Consider the following 22034-nt stretch of genomic DNA (forward strand, 5'->3'; position numbering starts at 1 on the left):
GGCCATTGACTGTAATTCTATCTTTTTTGCTTTAGGGGACTTACATAAAACAAAGCGAAACATTTTCAAGCGGAGACTCAAAAATTGGAGGTTAACCTTCTTTCAGTAAGTTTTTATTGATGGCCATGAATATCAAAAAGATGATCAAGCTGATTTATTCTCCTCCTTGGGATGTCCAAATACCCAGGTGAAATGTATTTATGAGCCCAGCATTCTATTTTGCTTGCATTTCTGATGAGCTTACAAGAAACTCTTACAAGCTGGGAACTTGATATATAACTAATGGAGCAAATGCAAGGCACAAATGTGGATGGTTTACAGTTCTCTTTCAATGAAGTAAAAGCCAAATAAAGACGCAGGCCCGGAGGCGTCATGGAAACACCAATCAAAGACTGAGAAGGCTGAAAATTTCATCATTTATTCGACATTTTTTGAGCATTTACCTTGCGCGAGGCAATTAATGGAATTAGAGATAGGGATTTACTGTATCAATGCGTATACATGTAATATTATACATACACAATTTTAGAAAATGCCAGGTATCCCGGCGTCAGGATGATGCAATCACTCTGAACTATACCCCTTTTTCATAATGAAGTCTTTATTGCAAAAAATTCCAATAAAGATTAGTTTAGTGACACTCAGATACTCTAACAGTACTCATTGCTATTGCATGGGAGATGTAAGAGCATTGTCTCAGCAATAAAATATGATGTTATCAGACATTTATGGCTTTGTGGGGGAAAAAATGCAATTGCTTGCTGTTTTGATATTATCTCTGACTATACTGGCCTTTAATCTGCCTTTTCAGTATTTGGTTTCAGTCATTTTAGAGTGGAAAATAAACCCCCAAACCAAAAACCAAGGTCGCCTTTTAACAACAAACCAACCTTTGTGAATATGAATCCTGGGGCTGGGGGGCGGGGGGGAGAGGCTATTAGTTAGCATTTAAAGAAAATAAATCATGGTAAAAGGATAATCTGAAAATTTGGAAATTCCAAGGCCACTTGCAGAGTTGCGATGGATCGGGAAGGTCGAATCAAATCAACCACCATGTTCACATCTAGAAATTCCACTGAAGCATCGCAATCAAAAATAAGATGGAAGGTGACACAGGTCACATCCCAGTTTTTTGTTTGCAGGTTTTTTTGTGTTTTTTTTGTTTGTTTGTTTGTTTGGTTGGTTGGTTTTGGGTTTTTGTTTTTTTGGTTTTTTTTTTGGTAGATGTAAAAATCAAGCCAAACTGTTCCACTGAAAAGACCTCCCAACCCCGGCTTGCGCGGATATCAACCTTCCAAAAGTGATTTTTGGAGCAACGCCACCCCATAGGCTCCTTCCAAAAACTTTTGCGGACGCTCCTGGTTTTGAATAAGCACACGATTATTTTTATTCTTCTCCCCAAGGACTCAGATAGCTGGGGCGAGGATGGGTCCCCCCCTCCGATTTCGTGCACGATCCAGCCAATCTGAGCCCGGATGCTAATTAGTTGCGCTCCCCCGACGAACACGCCTTTGTCGCCGGCAGGGCCGGACTACAAAGCCCAGAATGCCTCGCCCCTCCCTGATCAATGAGGGCTTATTTAAATGATCTCTGAGGTCTTGGACTCAGGCCAATCAGCTGTCAGGGCTCATGATAAATCGCAATGCATTATTGATAATAATAATTACTGGGACATGCGCGTTCCGGCCGAAGGGGGGTAAATTTCCTAACTCCAGGAATTTGTGGCGGAGTGGGCAAGTCACCGCGGCTCTCCAGGCGGCCCGATGCTCGCACCATGTCGAGGCGCAAGCAGGCGAAACCCCAGCACATCAACTCGGAGGAGGACCAGGGCGAGCAGCCCCCGCAGCAGCCGGCCCCGGAGTTTGCAGATGCGGCCGCAGCGGCGCCGGCGGCGGGGGAGCCGGGTGAGCCGGGCTGGGGCGCGCGGGGGCGGCAGCCGCGCGGGCGCTCGCCGGACCCTGGGGGCGCGGGCTCCGGGGGGGCCGGCGCCTCGCAGCGCGCGTCCTGGCAGCTCCCAGGTCGGGGGGCTCCGTGCTAGGGGCGCGAGGCACCCTCGCCCCCCCCTCGTTAATTCCACTTTTTTTTTTTTTTTCTCTCTCCACCGCTTCCCTCTCTTGTGTAAGTTTCGCCCCCAGGTCCCGTAAGCCTGACCCCCACCCTCTCTGCGCCTCAAGTCCTGAAAGGTTCCCTCCTCGCCCCTCGCCCCTTAATTGGTTCCACTCCCCTCGCTGGTAGCCTCCTCCCCCCGCCCCCCCACACTTGTAACCTCGGCTCCCCTCCTCCCTCTCTGGCGCCGCTTTTAAAAAGAAAGACCCCGGGGGTTCCCCACCTTTCTCCCTGCCCCGCCGTGGGGGGGCTGTTCTGGGAGGCTGGAGACGGGGCGCGCTCCTGGAGGGCCCCCCGGGGGAGGGCGATCTGTTGCACGCGCCCCTCCAGGGCCGGGCCGGGCCGGGCGGGGGGGGGGGGGGAGGGGGCGCGACCTCTCCCCACCTCCGGGAGCTGGGGTGCGGGCCACCCGCTCTCTGGAGGCCCCGAAGAGGGTTGGCGGGGGGAAGGCGCAGGATCGCTCATTAAAAAAAAAAAAAAAAAAAAAAATTAAGGTTTTAGCTTTTTTTTTTTTTTTTTTTTTTTTGCCTTTTTTTTTTTTTTTTCCCCCGTCCTCGCTGGGCTCTGCCGCCTGCCGATCTTCGCCCTAACCTTTCGGGGCCTGACCTCCAGCCATCTTTGATTTCCGACTTCCTAAAAATAACCGCGGCGCGCGGGAGGGGCGCGGGGCCGGGGGCCGGGGGCGCGGGGGCGCGGGCGCGCGGCGGGGTGCCCGGCCCGGGATCCTGCGGGGCTTTTCCGGGGCGCCCGGCTGCCCAGAAGCGCGCCCCGGGGGCGCGGCGGGGGGCGCGGGGAGGTCGGGGCAGGGCTGGGCGGTCGCGGCCGGGGCGGGGAGGCGCGCGGACCCCGGCCCCTTGCGGAGGAGGCGGCGGGAGCGGGGCGCGCGCCCCCCCGGCCCCCCCGCTCCGCCCCGGTCCCCCCCCCCGGCCCCGGCCCGCCAAATTGTCGCCTGATAAGTTTCTAGCCGCGCGTGGGGGAGGGGGCGTTGTTAACCTCCTCTGGGGCCTTGTGGGTCGTTTTCCCTCCGCTCCCCGCCTGCTTTCTAATTTCTCAGCCGCCCGTGGGAGTGTGCGCTGCAATCCCGGGCGCTCGGAGCCGCCGCTCCGATGGGCGCTGCTTCGGGGCTACCTCCCCCTTCTTGGGGATGTAGTGGGTTTCCCGAATTTATAATGGGTTTAATGTAAATCCCTGTTTTTTTTTTTTTTTTTCACACGCACCCCCCCCCCCCCCCCCCCCCGCAAATAACATTTTTCCAGGGCAAATGAAAGAGCTCGGCTCGACGAGGGGCGGCTGTGCGTCTTCGGGGCGTCTGATGGGCTGGGCAGCGCGCACCCGGGGGCCCAGGGGGATGGAGTCTCTTTGTGCCTCGGGTGGGGGGGCGGTGGGGGGAGAGCGTGCAGAGGCTCGGGCGCCTGGCCCACCTGGAACAAAAGGGTTAACCCTCCGCCCGCCCGCTTCCTCCCAAGAGGAGGGGCGAGCTCCGGGCTCTGACCCCTCCCCTGGTTCTGCTCTGACCTCCCCATTCTCCAGCCCCCTTCACTTTTGGTGGGCGCACGCCGGGGGCGCTTTGGGTGGTGGTTGGCACCTCTGCGGGGAGCGTGTCACCGGGCGGCTTCTTCAATGAGCGCGGCTTGGAGTTGGCAGTTCACCCGAGCTAGGCTTGGGCTGTCCGGCCTGGCCGTGCGCTCCGCTCCCTCCGCGATTTGGGGGCGGGGGGGGGGGGGTCGTTATCGATCGCTGGGGTCCGAGCCGACCGCCGAGTTGCGCGCGGGCGCCCCCTGGAGGCCCTGCCTGGAGCCACACGCTTTGCCGAGAGGCGGGTCCCCTCGCAGGTACCGGCTCACACCTGATGGGTGGGACGGGCTGCGGGGTGGGGATGCCGAGCGCAGGATGGGCGCCCCTGGCAACTTCAGCCACTTGCTTGCGCGAGCCCGGGCTGTACCTGCTGTTCTCTGGAATTCTTTTCAAGAATTCCTCGATCCTAGAATGTGTTTGCAGGATCTCCAGGTGCCCCCACGGGACAGAAGGTAGTTTCCCCGGGCAGTTTAATGACTGCCTTTTTCATCTGAGCAGCCTGTCTGTAGGTACCTATCTGTATGCTCAGTACATATGGCTGTAGAGGGAGACACATAGATCCATATAGGCAGGGATCCCTGGGTGGCACAGCGGTTTAGCGCCTGCCTTTGGCCCAGGGCCCGATCCTGGAGACCCGGGATCGAATCCCATGTCGGGCTCCCGGTGCATGGAGCCTGCTTCTCCCTCTGCCTATGTCTCTGCCCCTCTCTCTCTCTCTCTCTCTGTGTGCGTGACTATCATAAATAAATTTAAAAAAAAAAAAGATCCATATAGGCAGATCTGTATAAATAGATAGATACATAATAGACCTGTGCAATTTTAAAAAGTTAAAAGACTTGGGCCCGGACCTATTTTGCAAAACCAAATTTGAGATCCACTTGTAAAGAATGCAGTTCTTGAGGGAGGAAGGTGGAGTTTGGAGATCAATTAGCAGATCAAAAAATCTGCAGGTGGGCACTGGACTCACGCTACATATGGGGGGAAATTAGCATTTTCTCAAAAGAGTTTCGAATGCCCTTTGTGCTAAACTGGATTACAACCATCAACGATTAAGATCCCCAAGTTTCAAACAACTGCCTCGCCCCAGTTTCTAAACTGAAATGACCTCCCCTGGCTATAAGGATTTTGAGAAGAGGGCACTTGGAAGTCCCCATTTTAATTGTGGGAGAGGAAGAAATCTCGTTGACAGTAGCTTGCGTGTTGCAGGCCGACCCTCTGTGTTTCGATCATAGTTTCTGATAGAGAAAGGGGCTCCAGCTTGCCCGGAGCCCCCTTTGTTCCGTTAAAAATGAATTACACACATCGGTACTTGGTCATTTCAGCCTCCAGTAGCTTCCTCATGGGTGGGGGTGGGGGTGGGGGTGGGGGGGTGGGGAGCCATCTTGGGAGCAGGAGATGGAGTTAGCACTTCCTCTTTTTAAATGAAGTTAGTGTTTTGGTAAGGTTTAGAGATGTGCATTCCAGTCTGATTGTATGACTTTCAGCTGTGTAACTTTGAGACCTGTCCAATTACTCTTGAGCTTTTGGATTTTTCCTTTATACAAAAGGAGGTAGAGACCCCTGTTCAGATCATTTCAACTGCAGAAGACCCACTGTGTGCTGGCAACGGGATCAGTAATTAGTTTTGTTCAAAATAACAATGTTTTCGGTTTTATTTGTGTCAAGAGAGTTCTGAACTGCTAATTGAGATGATTCTGCAGTTTTTAAACTGTAGCCTAAGTAAGTGCCGGACACCAGGGTGGGACCTCAGGTACATTATCTTTAACTCTCATTTGTACTCATTTTATTTTTATTTTTAATTTTTTTTTTGTTGTTGTTGTTTTTTGTACTCATTTTAGAGTAAACAGTAGCTCCGGGTTGAAAATGCCTTGCTCATGGTTGATTTTTAGCCGTGCTTTGAATCCAAGGAGCTGTTTATCATGATCTGACTCTGGTTGGTTATGAGATGGGATTTTCCATCAGTTCCTTTGAAGGAGCCATGATGAGTGTTTAGCTGGTCGAATTTGACGATCTCTTCTCCCTTTTAACATCTGAGATGTGCTTTTGGGACCTTACATTTAAGAGGTCTTTAGGAAGAGAGTTGGAAATAAAACGGTGTTTGCATTTCATGCTCTGGGCCTTGCGGCCCTGGAAAAATCATGGGGAAGAGTTCAACAAGTTCCCTCTTTCATCAACCCTTAACCTGTTGTACTTTTGGTTCATTAAAGAAAGCATCTAAACCATTTTAAAAGACTAAATCCAGACAAGTACTGCATCTCCAGTTAACCACCATCCTTTATTTTTTTTTTTTTTCCCAAGTGAATTTCATGACTGTCAAGTCTTTGTTCTGGGAGTGACTCTGTAGAAGGGACTGACAAAAGTCCCTGCCTGCATGGAGTTTACAAGTTTGCTTAAAAGATGAGCCCCAGTTGAAGGAAAATGGGACCCATCTCTTAATGTAAATAGCAGAACTCAAGACACATTAACAGCTGTTACAACCTTCTTTGATTCTTTTACTGTTCTTCCTTTTCAGCAGAGTCCCTGAATTTTGATCCAAGACTGTTTGGAACAAGTTTTTAGCTCTTAATTAAGTAGAACTTAATTATAGCTCTAATTTGCCATGTATGAATTGAGTTAAAGCCTTGTTACTTAAGTGTTTCTCGGATTGCTGAATTGAGATGTAAAATTAAACCGGTAAATGGGAGCTTTCTTTTAGCTGGTTCAAAGGAAATCTTTTACTTTTGTTTTTTGGTAAGCAATTATCCTGTGGGTGGGGGAGGGTTGAAGATATTGTATACTTTAGATAATCTACTCATTGTGATTCTTTTAATATAGAAATGGGGAGGGAGATAAGCTTGAGTCATAATGCTTTTCTCAAGATTATACAGGTTTTATTTTTTAAGCATTTTCGGGTCTCCAGAATTTGATTGGCTTCTAGTAGATGAGCTTTTCTTCTATACAATAGTAAGTATTTTCTATCCATTTGGCAGTGATTGAATCTAAGACCCCTGCTGGGTTTACTGCATTCTTCCAACTTATTGGATAACTAGATGCTGAGAGATAACATTCCTAAAATTCGGAGTGGGGGTGGGGTGGAAAGATGGGAGAACTAGTTGCCGGGTAATCTCTCTGAACTTTGCTTTTTCCTTTCGGGAAGGGTTAACTTAAGCAGAGCAGGCAATTGTTCATAACTCAGTCCTCTTACTCTCGGGCAAATAAGGCTTCGGTATTTGCCAGCGGTGGTCTGGATGTAGAAGTACGTTTTACTGCACATGCATTCAGAGCTGCCGCTGTTTTAAGACTCAAGTGGGATGTTGCTGGCTTTGCATCCAGGCTACAGAAGAGGCCAGCCTGTGTATACAGTGAAGGCAAGCTGGTATTCAGGTTGTAAATCACTCTTGGAAACTGTTAGATCCTTCTAGTGCCGAGGGCTTAACCTTTTTTGTGCCATAGATTCCTTCTCAACAGAATGTATTTTTTTTTAAAGCAAAAAATACACAGAAAATGCCAAGGAAGTAAACTGCATTTGAAATGGTTATCAAAACCCAAAGCATTTACAATATAATAACATGCTTCTTTATGAAGACATTAAATAAGATTAGCACAGCTGGTCAGGTGACCCAGAATTCCCGGTAATGTAACAGCATTCACATCCTATGAAAAGATCTGCTTTTTCTACAAATAACACCGTGGGGTGTTTCCTACATTTGTAATGAAAAGAAATGTTAAATTTTAGTTTGGATTAGTGAAAACAAAGATCTTTTTTTTTTTTTTTCCTTATCTAATTTCATGGACTACAGTTAAAGAATGCTAGTTTAGAACCTGCTTTCAATGAAGGAATATTGTCCCCAAGGGGGTAAACATTTTTTGAGGGAGCAGGGACAGAAAACTTGGTAAGTGTGGATTGTAGCCTTCCGAAGGACCGCAGTGCATAACATATAAACACAGACATATTTGTGGTATTAAAATTTCAAGGAGGGGGCCGGTAGTTAGGAAAACAAAGCTTTAGAACCCTCCCTAGAAGCATGAAATAAAGTTTGAGAAACTCTGTTCTAGAAGAAACCAAATGAGTCCACCAAGTTGTAGTGCCCCTCTAGATAGTACTTAAGAATACAATCCCCGATCTTTTTCTAGTTAGCAGCTTGTTAACCTTGAGCCACTTAATTATTCCTGAGCCTCAGTTTCCACGATGACAAATTGGGGCCGAGGACGCTGGCTTGATTACGTGGCTGCAGAGATGAGTGGGTTAAGGGTGCAATAGCATGTGCTTTGTTGTTTGTGGAGGGTGGTGGTGGTGGTGGTGGTGTTCCTGACAGTGGGATGGGCATTCTTGCATGGACTTTATTGGAGATTTCCAGAAGTTAAAATGGTGGAGTCCAAGGGCTTCAACATGCTAATGAAAAAGAAACCATAGTACAAAAGTGGATACTTTTGAAGTTTTCTCTTACATCTCAGTCTGTGGCCTTAATGCTCCCAAGAGCTAGAGCCCACCAGTAGTTTCTCTTACTTTAGATGAAAATTTTCCCTGTACATATTTATATCTTTATCCACAAACACAGATGGGACCACAGATAGACAGCCCCTTCTCTTCTTCCTCTTGAAATAAATCCTGGGCAGTTGTCCTCTAGAGCAGCACATGTAACCTAGATCTGCTTGATTTTTGTAGTCTCCTTTTTTTCTGTACCCTGATGTATTTAACCTGAACCTTACAGCTTGACCAGAGTTTGCTGTTTGTTAATATGAGAAATGCATCCCTGTATTTCATACAGTAAATTCCCAACAAGGGTCAAAGGAGAACTGCACTAACCTGGTGATGTAGCCACAGTGCTCAGAAGGAGCTGTATCTCTTTGTAGGCACCTACCAATAGTGTGTATTTCCCTCCCAAGAGGAACTTGTTCAAAAGTTCTACTTTTTGAAGTTCCTGATACATAGTTGCCAGAATTGCTTTTCCAGAAAGAGTGCCCCATAACACCCACTCTAACACCTCATTTCAAGTACTGGGAAAGTGTAGGGATAGATCTTATATTCTGGGAATTGACAAATATTTTTAAGTTGATTCTTGAACTGTAACTGGGAACAGTATTAGGACTGCAAGGAAAGAGGTGTACTTACCTATTGAACTTTGTTTTTTTTTTTTTTTTAAGATTTAGTTTATTTATTCATAAGAGACACACAGAGAGAAGTAGAGACACAGGCAGAGGGAGAAGCAGGCTCCCTGTGGGAGCCCAATGAGGGACTCATCCCAGGGCCCCAGGATCATGACCAAAGGCTCAAACCCTGAGCCACCCAGGTGCCCCACCTTCCTTGCCAACTCAACCCCTCAGGCTTTTCTGTGGTCCTTGGTGTGTCTTTGAGAGGAAAGATAGTTGCAGTGTTAACAGAAAAAACATTATGGTAGGAAGGAGGGAGGATCTGGGTGTCCCAAGCCTGGGTTTTAATATTGACCCTGCAGGGATTTTTTGTTTAAGACTTTATTACTTATTCATGACAGGGAGAGACCTAGGCCCTAGGGGAGAAGCAGGCTTCCTGTGGGGAGCCTGATGTGGGACTGGATCTCAGGACCCCAAGATCACTCCCTGAGCCAAAGGCAGACACTCAACCACTGAGCCACCCAAGTGCCCCCTTGCCCTGCAGTTTATCAGTTGTATTCCCTTGGTATTACCAAGAGTTCCCCTCTTGGTAAAACAATAATAGCCCCTACCTCATAGAGTTATAACCTATGAATTGTTCAGAATTATACCTGGCACATAGTAAGAATTCAGAAATTATAACTATTTTTTAATTGTGCTACCTTGGGCAAGTCATGATACCTGAATTTGTTTTTCTCATCTGTAAATGGAGCTGATATCGAATTGATTGGATGAATACAGTGTGAGGTACCAAGAGGTCCCTAGTCGGAACTACAGACAGTAGTACCAGGGTCATCTTTTCACCATTGGGTCCCTATCTCCCCTGGTTTGGGCACAGTAGGAGGTGGGAAGTATTAGGAAATGAGTTAGGCATTCAGTGACCATTTTTATAAGCTTTGTTCTGTTTGCCCAGCTAACCATTTGCGCCGTTAGAGATAGAAGATGTAGAGAAACTCTTTCCTGAGCACCTGCATATCTGCACTTTGCCCAGATCCCATCCAGGATGGTGTCAGGCACATTAGTAGGCACTTGACACATTTGTTGTTTTTTAAGATTTATTTATTTATTTGAGAGCAAGCAAGTGAGCACACAGAGGGAGAGGGAGAAGCAGATTCCCCACTGAGCAGGGAGCCCAGTTGCTGGGCTTAATCCAGGACCCCGCCCCCCCCCCTGCCCCCAGGGTTCGTGACCTGAGCCGGAAGACAGACACTTAACGGAGCCACTCAGGTGCCCTGACACAGTTAACTGAATCACTTGACTTAACCCAGGCATAGCTACCTTATGAGGCTTTCATGATTATGGATGTTTCAGGCAAATTCTGAAGGGTAGGGCTACCATATCAGACCTGTTGTTCACAGGTAAGTGCTGGAATAATCCTAACCTGCTTTCCCTACCCTGGCAGGCCAGACCTGTTTGTAGCTAGCTGTTGGCTCTTTCTCCCTGGCCCACCCCTAACCCAAACACACCTTACAAAACTTCATGTAGGCCACCTTAACATAAATTTTGAAGAACCACTTTTTGAAACTCCGAAATCTATAGATCTTCTCAAGAAAAATACACTTTCCTTTTCCAAGATCTGTTCTTTCCCCATACTCTGGACTCTTCTGTCAAAACCCCATAGTTTTAGGGAGTAACAGTCCCCCAAGGAGTTGAGAGGCAAACTATATTAGTTTGCTTTTAAAAGTAATGATTTCTTAAAAGTGATGTGTATCTTTCTTGGCCTTTTCCCATGCATTCGTACGTTTCACACAGGTTTTATTTTAAACAAAAATTGGTCATCTTTCACCTAACTCTCTCCATGTTGGGGCATACAGAAGTTATATGTCACTTTTGCTGTGTGAGTGAATCAAAATTGACAGCTGCTAGAAAAATTTCTGTTAAAAAAAAAAAAACACCCACAAAAAATAACCCTTCTTACATGGGTCTTTGTGTACTTGTGCAATTATCTGTGTGGTTTAGAGCATACGCCAAGCGATGCTGACTCCGAGGCATACCTCTATGACTTCTTAGTGGGGGAGTGTACGTATAATCCGATAGCCAGGAAATGAGAGCAATAAAGTAGCTTAGAGAGGCTCTTCCCCCAGCTTTTTTTGCTTTCGGGACCCAGGCGTCTGGATAAAGCCACAGCAAGATGGGCATTTTAATGTGCCTGTTAACATTAACCCTGAAGGGAATAGGACTTAATTACAAAAGAAATCCATGGACTAATCCTTTTTAGGGATGTAACTGCCCAGAATAGGGATATGTTTGGTTTTTGTATATTTCATTTCGGATAAATAACAGTAGTCGACGTTGCAAGTACAGGGAGAGGAATGAAGCCCATCGTTCCCATCCCCTCTTTCCATTCTCGGGCTTCTCTCTTGACATAATGGTTTATTAAACCCTTTTAGTGTCCTGACTATTAAGGCATTTCTCTAGTTGTTGCGTGATCTGTAAGGTCATCAAAGTCTTTAGTCACGGCCTTCCTAGAACATAAAATCTTTCCTTTTGTCTGTGTCTCATAGGAGAATATTCCTAGGAGCATCCACTTGGCCTTCCTGTGTGCATGCGCCCCGTGTGCTGGTCTCCGTGTTTTCAGGGAATTTGGCACTGCTGTCATGATTGTTGGCACCTTGAAAGTGGGAAGGTGCCCTCGTTGACACTGAGTGATTTACAGCAGTTTCGCTTTCAGTGGCCCCAAGATGGGGATGATCGGCCATATTTGAGCAGGTTTCCATTATTTATAGTCACTGCGTGAGACCCATTGGCCTTTGCAGGCTCACTCTGAGTGGGGTGCAGAGCTCCAAGGGGATTATTTAAATAATCATAAATTGTAGGATTTCCTAGGGTTTCTGTAACAAATTGCTACAAATCGAATGACTTAAAACAACAGGTTGAGGCTAATGGTTCTGGAGGCCAGACATGTGAAATTGAGGTGTCGGCAGGGATGGTTCCTTCTGGAAACTGAGGAAGAAACCATTCCAAGCCTCCTTTCTATCTCCTGTTGGCTTCTGGCACTCCTGGCTTCCGGCCACCAGGTTCCTTCATAGGGCCTTACTTGTTCCATCTGTCCTTTCCCTGTCCCTTTAAGAACATCAGGCGTTGGGTTAGGGACCCTCCCAATTACATTTGCAAAGATCCTGTTCCGAATAAGTTCACATGCACAGGTGCTGAGTATAAGGACTTGGGTGTCTTTTGCGGGGGACACAGTTCAACCCACAACACAAGTGGTTGGTTCAGTCAGTCCTTTCGGATGCCTGGGTCCCTCTGACAGTCTTCTCCCTGTTAGGACACAGGTTGTGAAGTTGTGGTTCTTCCCTAGAAACCGCCCCCTTCCCCCCGCCCCTTCTTGGGCACCATTCTTAGCTTTTCCTCTCTTGTCCCAGGTGCTCCAATGAACCACCCGGGGACCGGCAGTGAAGCCAACAGGGATGGAATGACTGCAAAGAGGACTCGTCGGGAGGAGACTCACATCTGTGAGAAATGCTGTGCAGAGTTTTTCAGCTTCTCGGAGTTCTTAGAACATAAGAAAAATTGCACTAAAACCCCACCGGTGCTCATCATGAACGACAGCGAGGGGCCGGTGCCTCCGGAGGAGTTCCCCGGGGCCGCGCTCGGCCACCCGCCGCACAGCCCAGGCGGTAAGGAGGGTCACAGGGAGGATGGCGGCGGCTCGGGGGAGCTGAAGGAGAAGCTGGGTGCCGAGTCTGTCGTGTACCTGAAGGCCGAGACCGCCCTGCCCACCGCGTCCCAGGACATAAGCTATCTACCCAAAGGCAAAGTGGCCAACACTAACGTCACTCTGCAAGCACTGCGGGGCACCAAGGTGGCGGTGAACCAGCGCAGCGCCGAGGCGCCGCCAGCCCCCGTGCCCGGCGCCAGCAGCATCCCGTGGGTCCTGGAGCAGATCCTGTGCCTGCAGCAGCAGCAGCTGCAGCAGATCCAGCTCACCGAGCAGATCCGCGTGCAGGTGAACATGTGGGCCTCGCACGCCCTCCACTCGGGCGTGGCGGGAGCGGACACCCTCAAGACCCTGGGCAGCCACATGTCCCAGCAGGTTTCTGCGGCCGTGGCCTTGCTCAGCCAGAAAGCCGGCAGCCAGGGCCTGTCTCTGGACGCCTTGAAACCAGCCAAGCTACCTCACGCAAACATCCCTTCCACCGCCAGCTCCCAGGGGCTGGCGTCCTTCGCCCTGAAGCCCGACGGGACGAGGGTGCTGCCGAACGTCATGTCGCGCCTTCCCGGTGCTTTGCTACCTCAGGCCCCAGGCTCTGTGCTCTTCCAGAGCCCTTTCTCCACCGTGGCGCTAGACCCGTCCAAGAAAGGGAAGGGGAAGCCACCGAACGTGTCCCCGGTGGAGGCCAAACCCAAAGACGAGGCCATCCTCTGCAAGCACAAGTGTAAGTACTGTAGCAAGGTTTTTGGGACCGATAGCTCCCTGCAGATCCACCTCCGCTCCCATACCGGAGAGAGACCCTTCGTGTGCTCTGTCTGTGGCCACCGGTTCACCACCAAGGGCAACCTCAAGGTGCACTTTCATCGACATCCCCAGGTGAAGGCCAACCCCCAGCTCTTTGCCGAGTTCCACGACAAAATGACGGCAGGCAATGGCATTCCCTATGCACTCTCTGTACCCGTCCCCGTAGATGAATCGAGTCTCTCTTTAGACAGCAAACCTGTCCTTGTAACAGGGACCCCCGGTCTAGGGCTACCTCAGAATCTCTCTTCAGGGACTAACCCCAAGGACCTCCTGGGCGGCCCTCTGCCCAACGACCTGCAGCCCGGGCCTTCCCCAGAAAGTGAGGACGGATCCCTACTGTCTGGGGGGGGGCCAAACCACACTTCCCCGAGGGTTGGTGGCTTCCAAGGGAGTGGGACCCCCGAGCCGGGGTCAGAGACCCTGAAATTACAGCAGCTGGTGGAGAACATCGACAAGGCCACCACCGACCCCAACGAATGTCTCATTTGCCACCGGGTCTTGAGCTGCCAAAGCTCCCTCAAGATGCATTACCGCACCCACACCGGGGAGAGGCCGTTCCAGTGCAAGATCTGTGGTCGGGCCTTCTCCACCAAGGGCAACCTGAAGACGCACCTCGGGGTTCACCGGACCAACACGTCCATAAAGACGCAGCACTCGTGCCCCATCTGCCAGAAGAAGTTTACGAACGCGGTCCTGCTGCAGCAGCACATCCGGATGCACATGGGCGGCCAGATTCCCAACACGCCTCTGCCCGAGAACCCCTGTGACTTTGCGGGTCCCGAGGCCGCGATGGTCAGTGAAAATGGCAGCGCGGGTGCCACCTGTCATGATGACGTCATCGAGAGCATCGACGTGGACGAGCTGGGTCCCCAGGACGCTTCGGGCAGCTCCCTGAAGGTCCCCGTGCCGCTTCCCAGCGTCCACTCGGCATCCCCCACTCTCGGGTTCGCCGTGACGGCCGCCCTAGATGCCCCGGGGAAGGTGGGTCCTGCTCCTCTTGTCCTGCAGCGGCAGAGCAGCAGAGAAAACGGCTCGGTGGAGAGCGATGGCTTGACCAACGACTCGTCGTCCTCGGTGATGGGGGACCAGGAGTACCAGAGCCGAAGTCCAGATGTGCTGGAGACCGCGTCCTTCCAGGCCCTGTCTCCGGCCAATAGCCAGGCAGAGAGCATCAAGTCCAGGTCTCCTGATGCTGGTGGCAAAGCAGACAGCTCCGAGAACAGCCGCACTGAGATGGAAGGTGATAGAGCTTTGGATTTAACTTAGGTCCATTTTGGGCACAAGGTCATCCAAGAGGCACCTGGGTTGAACTTGGCAAATGGACAGTATGATGTATGCAAAGCAGCTCCTTTGTAGGACAGTTAGCCTCTCTGTACTTCTGGGTAGAGGGGAATTAGAACTACCTCTGTCTAGCACTAATGATGTCCTTTTATTTATGGTGGTTAATGCAAATTGGGTATGGACAGCACACTTGTTGGTTCTTAACTTTCGTGTTTGAGCCCCAGGGAGACATTGGGTAATCTGAAGGAAATGATCCAGTAAGGAGAATGTTTGAGAAAGTGGGCACTGCTGTTTGGCCAACTGAGATAAGCCATAGTTCCTTGAGTCTGAGGTCCCACTCCCTAACCTAAGGTTCATAGATTAATAACTTTTGGCGGGGGAATGGGGGGGGAGGCAGTATGAGGAGGAGAATCCATTTTAAATGCACATATAAATTGTGGGATACCAGTTGATAGCATTAATGGTGAAATGCATCGTAGAATGAAATAAGGCTGGTGTCCCGGCATACTTGAAAGATAACTTTTTATAAATAGTTTTTATGTATTTTAAGTAAACTCTACACCCAACATGGGGCTTGAACCCACAACCCTGAGATAAAGAGTCACATGCTCCACCAACTGAGCTAGCCAGGCATCCCTTAAAGATTAACTGTTCATGCAGGAATTTGAATTTCAGTGGTTGTGGTGTTGGCTATATCTCTACACCAAAATGGTGAGTTTTTCAAAGTATTTGAGTCGTTAGTCAATGGGCAGGTCAATAGGCTCAAGAGGAAAGCTGCCTCCAAAGTACACATTTCTCCAAACCTCTTCCTAGGCTCTGGGTAGGCAGTTGTCCTCAGTCAGAGCGCTTTTTTGGTTTGAGATGGATGGAGTATGGGATGATAAAGGTTTGGGGTTTCTTTTCTCTGGATACCAGGTCGTAGCAGTCTGCCATCAGCATTTATCCGAGCCCAGCCAACCTATGTCAAAGTCGAAGTCCCTGGTGCGTTTGTTGGACCTGCGACCATGTCCCCAGGCATGACACCTTTGCTAACGGCCCAGCCACGCCGACAGGCCAAACAACACGGCTGCACACGGTGTGGGAAGAATTTCTCCTCGGCGAGCGCTCTTCAAATTCACGAGCGGACTCACACTGGGGAGAAGCCTTTCGTGTGTAACATATGTGGGCGAGCTTTTACCACCAAAGGCAACTTGAAGGTGAGTCTCTTCAGGCTCTCAGTGGGGATGGGGCTAGGTGTCCTTACTGGTGTGAATCCATCTATGATGAATTTTCCATGGAGACCAACGGGATGCTGTATAGTCACATCCCACGGCTGGCTCTCGAAATATGCATGTTTTCTCCTATCACTGTGTCTCTGAGTTGAGATACTTCTTACTGACAGTGTCTGATGAAATTGATAATTTTTCCCCTAATCTTAGCAGCACCTGAAATAGTGACACATTTTGCAAATACTGCTCTGTAGGAACGGGGCACATGGTCTATTGGATGCTCCTGTATCCTAGTATAAAGTAGTTACACGAAGGATAGTTTTCCCTCCAATATTGGGGCCGACCGTAACCTCTCAACAATAATTCTGTAGATAGGTAAAATCCAGTCTGGAAACAGATGATAAATGTCATGTGGGGTGACAGTATTGACAGCTCACCGTTGGATTTGTGTTTGCCTCCGCACTTGGTGACCACCCTGTATGTTGGTACCTGTTTTCTTAACCTGCTAGGCTGAACTAAATACCATGAGTTAGACATGTATAGGATAGCCGTACTCAAGGAGTTAAAGAAAAGAGCCTCCAGGTTATCAGCTGTGCTTTTAAAACCCAGCCGCTAGGTCCTTCCAGAGAATGGCCTCTATCTATTGTTAGATTCCACCTAAGATTTTACCAGAGAGATGGGGAGGAGACTTGCCCATATCAGGAATGACAGCGGCCTGTATAAGAACAAAGCATTGGGGACCTCGGGTTTTCCTTCTAGTCCTGCCTGTGGTTTACATGAGATGTTCTCTATATCTCTTTTCCACTTTTTTTTTTAAAGATTTATTTCTTTATTTATTCATGAGAGAGAGAAAGAGGCAGAGACACAGGCAGAGGAGAAGCAGGCTCCATGCCGGGAGCCCGACACGGGACTCCATCCCCGGGACTCCAGGATCCGCATCCTGGGCCAAAGGCAGGCGCCAAACCTCTGAGCCACCCAGGGATCCCCTCTTCTCCACTTCTCTGCAGGAGTAGAATAGTTGAGTTGAATTCTTGTGGCTCAAAATAAAGGTTAAAACTTCTTGAAGTTGACCTATAAGACTGTCTATCATTTAAAAAGTTAAACATACTTCAAAAACAAGGTATATTCTTTTTAACTTTTTAGTTGGCGAACATGTCAGGGAAGGAGCATGGAGTAACTTAATCTCTGGTACCAACTAAATTAGTTCCCGGTCCCTGGGATCAATCCAGGGAAGGTCTGGAGCTCTTTTTTTTTTTTTTAAGATTTTATTTTATTCATGAGAGACATAGAGAGAAGGCAGGGACACAGGCAGAGGGAGAAGCTGGCTCCCTATGGGGAGTCTTATGCAGGACCCGATTCCAGAACCCCGGGATCACACCCTGAGCCAAAAGCAGATGCTCAACCGCTGAGCCACCCAGGTGTCCCTGGAGCTTCTTTTGCTGCACACATGGCTTTGGGCAAATGGCTCCTCATGGTTTGGTTTCCCAGTCACGGGGATAATGGTAGCAACAACTTCAGAGTTGTCCAGGAGATTAAATGAATTGTATTAGTAAAGCACTTCAAGTTAAGCCTGTAACATCTTAACCACTTATAGCAATTAAGAGCAAGTTATGTCAGAGCCCACTGGCAAGACAACAGCTAACTTCTCAAGGTGTCATCCTGTGGATTGAAATTAGGTTACTTGAGAAACGTAACACCCACCACATTTTCCAGCTCGCTTTAAAAGTTGAAAGGGATTTAGAAACTCAAAAGCTAGACTAGGAAAATAATTCTAGAAGGGAGGCCAAGGGAGCACCTGGGTGGCTCAGTGAGTTGGGCATCTGCCTTCAGCTCAAGTCATGATCTTGAGGTCCTGGAATCAAGCCCCAAGTCAGGCTCCCAGCTCAATGAGGAGTCTGCTTCTCCCCCCACCCCTCCCCCTGCTTGTGTTCTTTTAGATAAATAAAATCTTAAAAAAGAAAAGGCCAAGTAGAAGGAGCAATAGGTAGTAGGACTTATCATCAGAAGAGCTCTTGACTTGTCTACCACCCTAGAATAACTTAGCATTCATTCCCCATGACCTCTGTGGTGGTGATTACGATCATTGACCTACTGTGTATTTGGTAGGTCAGCTCCATCAGGGCAGTGTCTGTTTTGTTCAAAGGTTCCTTTTTTTTTTTTTTTTTTTTTTTAAGGATTTTATTTCAGAGAGAGAGCACAAGGGGGTTGGTGGCAGAGGGAGAAGGAGAACCAGGATCCCCACTGAGCAAGGAAGCCCAATGTGGGGCTCCATCCCAGGACCCTAGGATCATGACTTGAGTTGAAGGCAGGCACTTAACTAAGCTACCCAGGTACCCCAAAGGTTATTTCATTAACTCAAGTTTTTATTCAGGTAATTGTGGACTCCCGTGCAGTGAGAATTATTAGATCCTCCCATACTTTGCCCAGTATCCCCCAGGGGTAGGATTTTGCAAAACTGGAATGTAAATAATAACCAGGGTATTGACATGGGTGCAACCTACTGATCTTATAGGTTTTCCCTTTTTTTTTTTTTAAGCTTGTTCTTTTTCTATTTTCCAGTTTTTTAAAAAAGATTTTATTTATTTATTCATGAGAAACACACAGAGAGAGAGAGAGAGAGAGGCAGAGACACAGGCAGAGGGAGAAGGCTCCATGCTGGGAGCCTGATGTGGGACTTGATCCCGGGACTCCAGGATCACGTCCTGGGCCAAAGGCAGGCGCTAAACCGCTGAGCCACCCAGGGATCCCCCCTTCCCATTGTATTTGTACTCAGTGTGTGTTTATGTGTTAAGTTCTGTACAGTGTTATTACCTGCGTAGGTTTATTATTCACAAATTTTAACCCCAGCGCTTGAGAATGGCTGGTGCATAGTAAGTGTTCCTGTAATTTTGCTTACGTGAACAGTGGGATGGGGACAGAATTGGAGCAAATGTCCCTGCCTTGGTTGTCTTAACTTGCCTCTAGGCAGGAATGTGGGCCCATTGTTGCCAAATCATCTGATTTTCCGCCCCCCCTCCCCCCACAAGAGAACAGGTATCTGGATTTTTTTTTTAATGTTCAAACTCCTATGCAGACAGACTGGCTTGCCCACGTGCACACTATCACATCTCTGTTTTGGTGGAAACTTTTCTGTTCCTATCCCCCATAGGTCCACTATATGACGCATGGGGCGAACAATAGCTCGGCACGCCGTGGGAGGAAGCTGGCCATTGAGAACACCATGGCTCTGTTAGGAACTGATGGGAAGAGAGTCCCTGAGATGTTTCCAAAGGAAATCTTGGCCCCTTCGGTGAACATGGACCCTGTCGTGTGGAACCAGTACACCACCATGCTCAATGGAGGTCTGGCCATGAAGACCAATGAGATCTCTGTGATCCAGAGTGGGGGGATTCCTACCCTCCCAGTCTCCCTGGGGGCCAGCTCCATTGTGAACAACACCACTATCTCCAAGATGGATGGCTCCCAGTCTGCCATCAGTGCTGAAGTGGAAAAACCAGGTGCTGCCGACAGCGTCCCCAAACACCAATTCCCTCACTTCCTCGAAGAAAATAAGATTGCAGTCAGCTAAGCTCTTTGTCGAGGGAGAAATGCAGGCAGAATGACCTCTAGAACTCTACTACTTTTTTTTTTTCCTTGTTAAAAGAACCCATCTCCTCCTGTTTTTCTTACTGATGTGCAAATGATGTTTACAGTTGTGATCACAACCTCAGGCAAGTCCTACAATCAGATGTTGTTATGCTGCTTTGCAAAAAAAAAAAAAAAAAAAAAAATTGAAAAAATCGAAAAAAATCAAAAAAGAGAAAAGAAATTGAAAAAAGAAAAAAATTGAAAAAGAAAAAAACAAAAAATACTAAAACATATACAGACTAGAATTTTTTTTCCTTTAATTTTGGAAAGAAGCGGGTCCTGCAAAGTAGCGTTGTTACTTGCGACAAACTGTATACATAAAACCTTTGTACAACCAAGAGTAACTATTTCCAAGGACTATCCTCCTATTTCAAGTTGGAACTTACTGAACTACAACGGACAAGACAACTCTTAGCCTAAGTGGGGGAGGGGGTACTGTATACTTCCCTGGTGACTGCGGGTACGTGGACAAGATCTGACATCTGTTTAGGGACCTGTTTCGTATGACGCTCCCCCCCCCCCATCCCCGTACCCATCCTTCCCTTTTTTTTTTTTTTCTGAATATACTTTTTTTTTCTCTTTAAACTAAGGTTGTAGAATTACAAAATTCCTTCAACCTTGGGACCTTAGGTAGGATACCCTCAAATGGACTGGTTTAGTCCTTAGGGAGTCAATGTGTGTTGCTGCTTATTTAAATAGAGTTCATTTGGAGCCCCAAGAGTGCCAATGTACTCCCTATGCTTTCCAGATGCCTCCTTCCTGAGCCACCAGGAGGGCTAGGCACCTAAGCAGGGACCCTCAGGTGACTTAATTTGGTTCGCCAGTGCCTACTCGATCAAAGACCTGGGTTTTCCTTCTTGAAGAAACTCACGGAAAGGGCATATTTCTTACAGGTTCACATACTACTTTGTACAAAAAAATATCCTTGGTGCAGCTTATGCCAAGTTAGTATGAAGATTGTTCTTGAGTATTGCATGAAGGCTACGATGTTCGAACGGGCAAGTCATGAGTGTGAAAGCTTTAATTTATCTACCTCATTTATTTTTTATTTTTGTAGCCATAGTGTCTATTTTCCTATTTTATGACCGCTGAAGTGTTCTGACGCCCTGTCTTAAACCTGAGTTGATGTGTGGTGGGAGCAGCTGGACGTTGAAGATATTTTCATGATTCTTTTTTTTTTTTTTAACTCTCGCCCCCCCCCCCCTTTTTGTATATGTAATGATGAAACATGCTCTGATGGTTGAACAAGGAAGGAGAAAGAAAGACCTTGATTTCCAAGTGGAGAATTTCCTTCTTTGTGGAAAAGTAGATCAAGACTTAACAAAAGTTGGTCTGTGTTATTGCACCTGACTTTAGGATCCAAAAATTTTTTTGCCATGTTGTGCCTTTCCTTCTGGAATTGTAAGTTGAGAACACAATGCTAGTACCTGTTTACACTGTGAAGTGGATATTGTTACAGAGAACACACCAGAGCCTTTCTCCCTGTTAAGCAAATCATGCCCGTGTGAATGTATGATCTGTGGAGAAACCCCTGTAGTTTTTACCTGCTGATGCTGTCTGTCTTGTTGGAGAATAAATTTTGGATGTTTTTTTTTCTTTCCCCCACCAGGCGCGTATGTAAGTTTTTCTGGTTCGTTTCTGCTCTAAACCTGATAATTTTTTTTAAAGATTTTATTTGAGAGAACCCGAGAACACAAGCAGGGTTGGAGGGGCAGAGGGAGAGGGAGAAGCAGTTCTTCAGCTGAGCAGAGTTCAGTGCGGGGCTCCATCCCAGGGCCCTGGGATCAAGACCTGAGCTGAAGGCAGACGCTTAACTGACCGAGCCCCCCGGGCATCCCTAAACCTGAGAATTTTTATTTTAACTATTATTTGCCCTCCTAACCCTTCAGGTCCTAGAATCTAAGATACACAAGTGGTTACATCTATGCTGGACCCATTTCTCAAGCACACACAAATAACGACTTGCTGGTTGGTATCTTTTTTTTAGGATAAAAGGACAACAAAACTGTTGTTTTGTCCTAAAAAAAGGACAACAGTTTTGTTAGAGTAAACTCAAGCTACAGAACTTTTGCTTGTGCTCACTTGTAACCACAGAAAGCTTATCATGCCAGAGATTACCCCATATCTACCCATCCGGACCTGGTACGAGTCATTGGGCAGAGAGACACTATTTCTTTACCATCTCATTCTGAATGGACTGCTGAGAACCCTGTAGAATGTGGCACTTTATTCCAAGGGAAGATTCTTTGAGAGGGCGGTGGAAAAGGTACTGGGGAGAGATGCAAGGGCAAGGGCAGGTTAATGTCCCATTGGGGAAGTACCATGTTATCTATCTTTTGCTGTGTTTCTCTTTGCAAACCCAGTGACAAGCACCAGCATCAGGCTCTAGGAGAATCTTAAGGATGTGGGTGCGACTGGATCTGTGCATGGATCCTCCTGACGCTGGAGAAGGCCAGGGCTTCTGTTCGCACCTGATATGAGGCCTGCATAGCTGTGTCCTTTGCAGGTGGATGCTCTCTCCCCGCTCCAAGGGTTGTCTGTCCTTTGGCATCTAAACTCCTCTACAATTGGTGTGAAGTGCTCACTCTGTTTACTGTGAAAGCAAGATTAACCCAGCCCTTCTGATAAATTGAAATGGAAGTATCGAAACCAATACGCCCTGGTGCCAA

The 22034-nt window shown here is 48.1% G+C and overlaps 1 protein-coding gene across 3 annotated transcripts; it reads left to right on the forward strand.

The window, feature by feature from the left end:
* The first annotated feature begins 1579 nt into the window (after positions 1–1579).
* Positions 1580–19734, forward strand: SALL4 (spalt like transcription factor 4). 3 transcript variants are annotated; one of them, XM_041732265.1, is made up of 4 exons: positions 1580–1904; positions 12156–14489; positions 15446–15726; positions 18887–19734. In XM_041732265.1, the coding sequence occupies exons 1-4, from the start codon at positions 1775–1777 to the stop codon at positions 19304–19306; spliced, it is 3165 nt and encodes a 1054-aa protein (XP_041588199.1). In that variant the 5' UTR covers positions 1580–1774; the 3' UTR covers positions 19307–19734. The 3 variants fall into 3 exon arrangements, with proteins under 3 accessions (XP_041588199.1, XP_041588201.1, XP_041588200.1); XM_041732267.1 differs by having other exon boundaries at positions 12156–13169; XM_041732266.1 differs by lacking the exon at positions 1580–1904 and adding an exon at positions 3819–3938.
* The last annotated feature ends 2300 nt before the right edge of the window (positions 19735–22034 follow it).

This window comes from Vulpes lagopus, chromosome 18 (genome assembly GCF_018345385.1).
Source record: "Vulpes lagopus strain Blue_001 chromosome 18, ASM1834538v1, whole genome shotgun sequence".
Lineage (NCBI taxonomy): Eukaryota > Metazoa > Chordata > Mammalia > Carnivora > Canidae > Vulpes > Vulpes lagopus.

Coding starts and splice junctions, on each gene's coding strand:
- SALL4 (XM_041732265.1), top strand. CDS start 1,775: ATGTCGAGGCGCAAGCAGGCGAAACCCCAGCACATCAACTCGGAGGAG. Junction 1,905..12,155: donor GCCGGCGGCGGGGGAGCCGG/GTGAGCCGGGCT, acceptor CTCTTGTCCCAG/GTGCTCCAATGAACCACCCG. Junction 15,727..18,886: donor CCACCAAAGGCAACTTGAAG/GTGAGTCTCTTC, acceptor TATCCCCCATAG/GTCCACTATATGACGCATGG.